This window comes from Sodiomyces alcalophilus (genome assembly GCF_042370955.1).
Source record: "Sodiomyces alcalophilus JCM 7366 unplaced genomic scaffold ACRALscaffold_6, whole genome shotgun sequence".
Classification (NCBI taxonomy): Eukaryota; Fungi; Ascomycota; class Sordariomycetes; order Glomerellales; family Plectosphaerellaceae; genus Sodiomyces; species Sodiomyces alcalophilus.
Window position 1 is genome coordinate 2,452,879 of NW_027263537.1, and position 3,431 is coordinate 2,456,309.

A 3,431-nucleotide genomic window follows, 5' to 3' on the forward strand; every position below is an offset into this window, starting at 1 on the left:
CGCTCCCTCCACGTTATCCACGCTTTTCGACCCTGACCCTGACCCGGGGGGACCACGACCAGATTATTATTATTATTATACGAAGAACCGGGCCGTAAACGCGCTATTTCGATGTTGTTAGGCGTTGAAGATGGATAATTATAAAGGATAAAAAAGGCGATATCGTGGTTATGTGGTAGTCGATGGAAAAGCGTCCAAAAAAAATGATCGTAGGCGGCTAGCACCGGCTATAAAAATGGTGCCCCAGTCGGAATAAACAAATGCCCCAGTCGGAATAAACGTACTCTTTTTGTATTTATGTGACTTAAGCAGAACTATGTCACTATATACACCACGAATCAGCCAGGAAGCCGCCCACTACCTCCACGCACGCCTAGAATCAAAACGTCTGAGCTTGCTGAGATAAGACTAACCGTACCCTTATTTATACTTCGTACGCCCGTTTCATTCACCTCTTTAAGAGGCCTTAAATTCATAAGACGACTTGAATCCACGGCACCTTAGGGCCACTCGACTCGCTGAACAGCCTGCGCTTGCTTGACGACGCTCGAGGCGGAATGACTGAGGCAACATGCCCAGCAAGGGCTGAACCAACGTGCGGTCTTCTCCTTCACCTTGCACCGAACTTGTTCCAGTCCTTGTATTTTTTTTACTGATCGACTCCGACAGCTTGTCGTTTACCCAGGGCCTCATTCTTGGCCAATTGTCAGTAGTGCTTGTGCTTGCTGCCTTTATCAAATTCTTTATTTTTGGGGATCCTCCCTCGCCAGAAGTAACAGCTTCGCTGAGGGCAACCGAACGACGATCCAGGACGCTGGCCCACAAAAAGTCGCTTCTGACCCTTCGGACACCAACTTCACGACAAGGACAACGGACGCTGAACAAGAAGAAATCCAGCATCTTGAGAGGACAGCATAACCTAACCATTGGATCAATTCTGAGCAAGACGTACTACAATGTTGACAGCCACCAGCCCGAAAGCCTCGATTGGTTCAACGTTCTCGTGGCCCAGACAATTGCCCAATTCAGGAGCGATGCCGAGCATGATGATGCTATCCTGAACTCATTGACGAAGGCGTTGAACGGCACTTCTCGACCTGACTTCCTCGACGAGATTCGCGTAACCGAGCTTAGTCTCGGAGAGGACTTCCCCATCTTTAGCAATTGCCGTATTATCCCCGTCGACGAGGACGGACTCGGCCTAGGCAGCGGAAAAGCAATGGACGGGAACTCGACTACGAGGGAGGGTGCCAAGCTACAAGCGCGCATGGATGTCGATTTGAGCGACATGCTGACATTGGCCCTCGAGACGAAACTTCTCCTCAACTATCCGCGGAAGCTCAGCGCTGTGTTACCCGTTGCCCTTGCTGTTTCCGTTGTCCGCTTCAGTGGAACGTTATCAATATCTTTTATTCCCAGTAACCCGTCACAATCGACTCCGACTATGATGACGTTTAACTTCCTCGACGACTACCGCCTGGACTTCTCGATTCGCAGCTTGTTGGGCAGCCGATCCAGGCTACAGGACGTGCCTAAAATCGCACAACTGATCGAGGCGCGTCTGCATCGATGGTTTGACGAGCGATGTGTCGAGCCCCGGTTTCAGGAGATTGCCCTCCCGAGTTTGTGGCCTCGCAAGAAGAACACGAGAGGACCAGAGGACGGGTTGGTCGAAGGAAGTGGCGCATCCGCTGGCAGAGCTAAGGGGAGGGACATGGCCCAAGGCATTCAAGCCGAGGCGCAGACGGACGTTGGCGCTCGAGAAGATTGGGCCCATGGGTCATTACGCCGGCGAAGACTGGGGAACGAGGACGATCTGGTGATGCCAGGATCACTACCTGAATTTGGCCTCGAACAAGGGGCCAGATATAACTCCTGATCGAAATGCCGCGTAGCGGCATCACAGAGGAGCCCTCTGATTTCCCGCAGTGCCATGGCGCATTGAATTCTACCTAACCTTGCGATGTTGCTGGCCAAGCAACTGCTTCCATTGTTGACATCGGGCTTGTAGTCAAGGGCATGAGACTGGCCCACCAGCCCCAGGCGCCCCCGACCAGTAACACGTAATACAGGACCGTCCACTTGCGAGCACTGACTGGCGACAGTGGGCCGCGGCCGGTGACCCAGTAAGGTTGGACCGAGCCCCAGAACCGAGGGAGGCCGATGGAGTTGCAGAGTGCGTGCACAAGAATGACCGCAAGGAGACTGCGGGTGCGGAGGAACAAAAAGGTGGCGTATGCACCGAAAAGGGACGTGTATGAGAATTGCAAGAGAGAGCGAGCAATCGAATCAGCAAGGGGCACACCGGGGTGCGTGATGCGGAACTCGTAAAAGTGGTGAATATGTGCAAGGCCAAAGACGATGGGGGTAAGAAAGACAATCTTGCTAAGCGACAAGCGAGCTAAGAGGAAGAGGGGAACGGAGGCGGACCGGAAGAGAAGTTCCTCGGTCAAGGGGCCCTGAATTCCCACCGCCAAACATTAGACATTAGAGGCACTACCAGGCCATGATGTTACACTTCTCGTAACACGGGAAAGAAGAGCAATAGCGGACAGGATGCAGCCGGACTTACCATGACAATGTTTCTCCAGCCAGTCCAGGTTGCCCAGACGTGATGAAGTGGGCGCATTGTGACCCAGTCGGCCCAGAGACCATCAAGCCAAAGAGTCTCGTACAGCGGTGCAGCAAATAATATGACTGTTAGCAAAAGAGACCCGGCCGCTTCCCTCAGGCCCAAGGGCCAGTAGCCCATGGCATGAAAAGGAGTATCATGCGAGTTGGACAGGATAAAGTAGGTGCAGATAGAGCAACTCGCGGCCGAGATCAGAGCCGACTTGACACGGGCGCGGATGACGCGCGGATCATCTCGAGATAATGTGGGAGAAGGGCGGGTTTCAGGTGATCCGTATAGAGGGAGGATGTAGACCAGAGTGTAGAGGACCTGGCCAACCGGTAAGATATCAGGGGCATCAGTACGATTAGGACTAGTTAAGATGTTGGATGAAAATATCGGGAGCACACTACAATGGCGTACTCACCAACAGTCCGCAGGCACCCGCGGGGCTTAGGAAAGGGGACGCATTGGGGCCAAGGCTAGAGATGGCATCCACGTGGGTATTTGACGCGGGCCCGTCGCCCAGCATGGAATCGAGAACCATGGACGACGACAGATAGCGATGAGGATCAGATGCGGCTGTACTACACTGGGTGCAAAGTTGCCTCTCGCCTCAATAAGGACTAAACAAAGTTCAAGGCGGACGGAGCGGAGTCTGAGAGAAGGAGAAGAGAATGATAAGACTTGGGGGGGAATGTCCATTCATAAAGGATCTTGTGAGTTCCACGCTCCGTATTCCCTCCCCCAAGATCGACTTGTTTTAAAAGGGAAAGTCTCGTTGGTAGTGTGAGACAATAGGTAGTGGCTCAGTTTTTCT

At 53.0% G+C, this 3,431-nt stretch overlaps 2 protein-coding genes across 2 annotated transcripts; one reads left to right on the forward strand and one right to left on the reverse strand.

Moving 5' to 3' along the window:
* Nucleotides 1-557: 557 nt before the first annotated feature.
* Nucleotides 558-1,879, forward strand: ACRALDRAFT_2043613 (uncharacterized protein; the record flags this gene model as incomplete). Its single annotated transcript, XM_071021368.1, has 2 exons — nt 558-595; nt 670-1,879. The coding sequence occupies 2 exons, from the start codon at nt 558-560 to the stop codon at nt 1,877-1,879; spliced, it is 1,248 nt and encodes a 415-aa protein (XP_070873708.1).
* Nucleotides 1,880-1,952: 73 nt separating this feature from the next.
* ACRALDRAFT_2043610 (uncharacterized protein) lies at nt 1,953-3,158 on the reverse strand (the record flags this gene model as incomplete). Its single annotated transcript, XM_071021367.1, has 3 exons — nt 1,953-2,459; nt 2,573-2,941; nt 3,039-3,158. The coding sequence occupies 3 exons, from the start codon at nt 3,156-3,158 to the stop codon at nt 1,953-1,955; spliced, it is 996 nt and encodes a 331-aa protein (XP_070873709.1).
* Nucleotides 3,159-3,431: the final 273 nt, after the last annotated feature.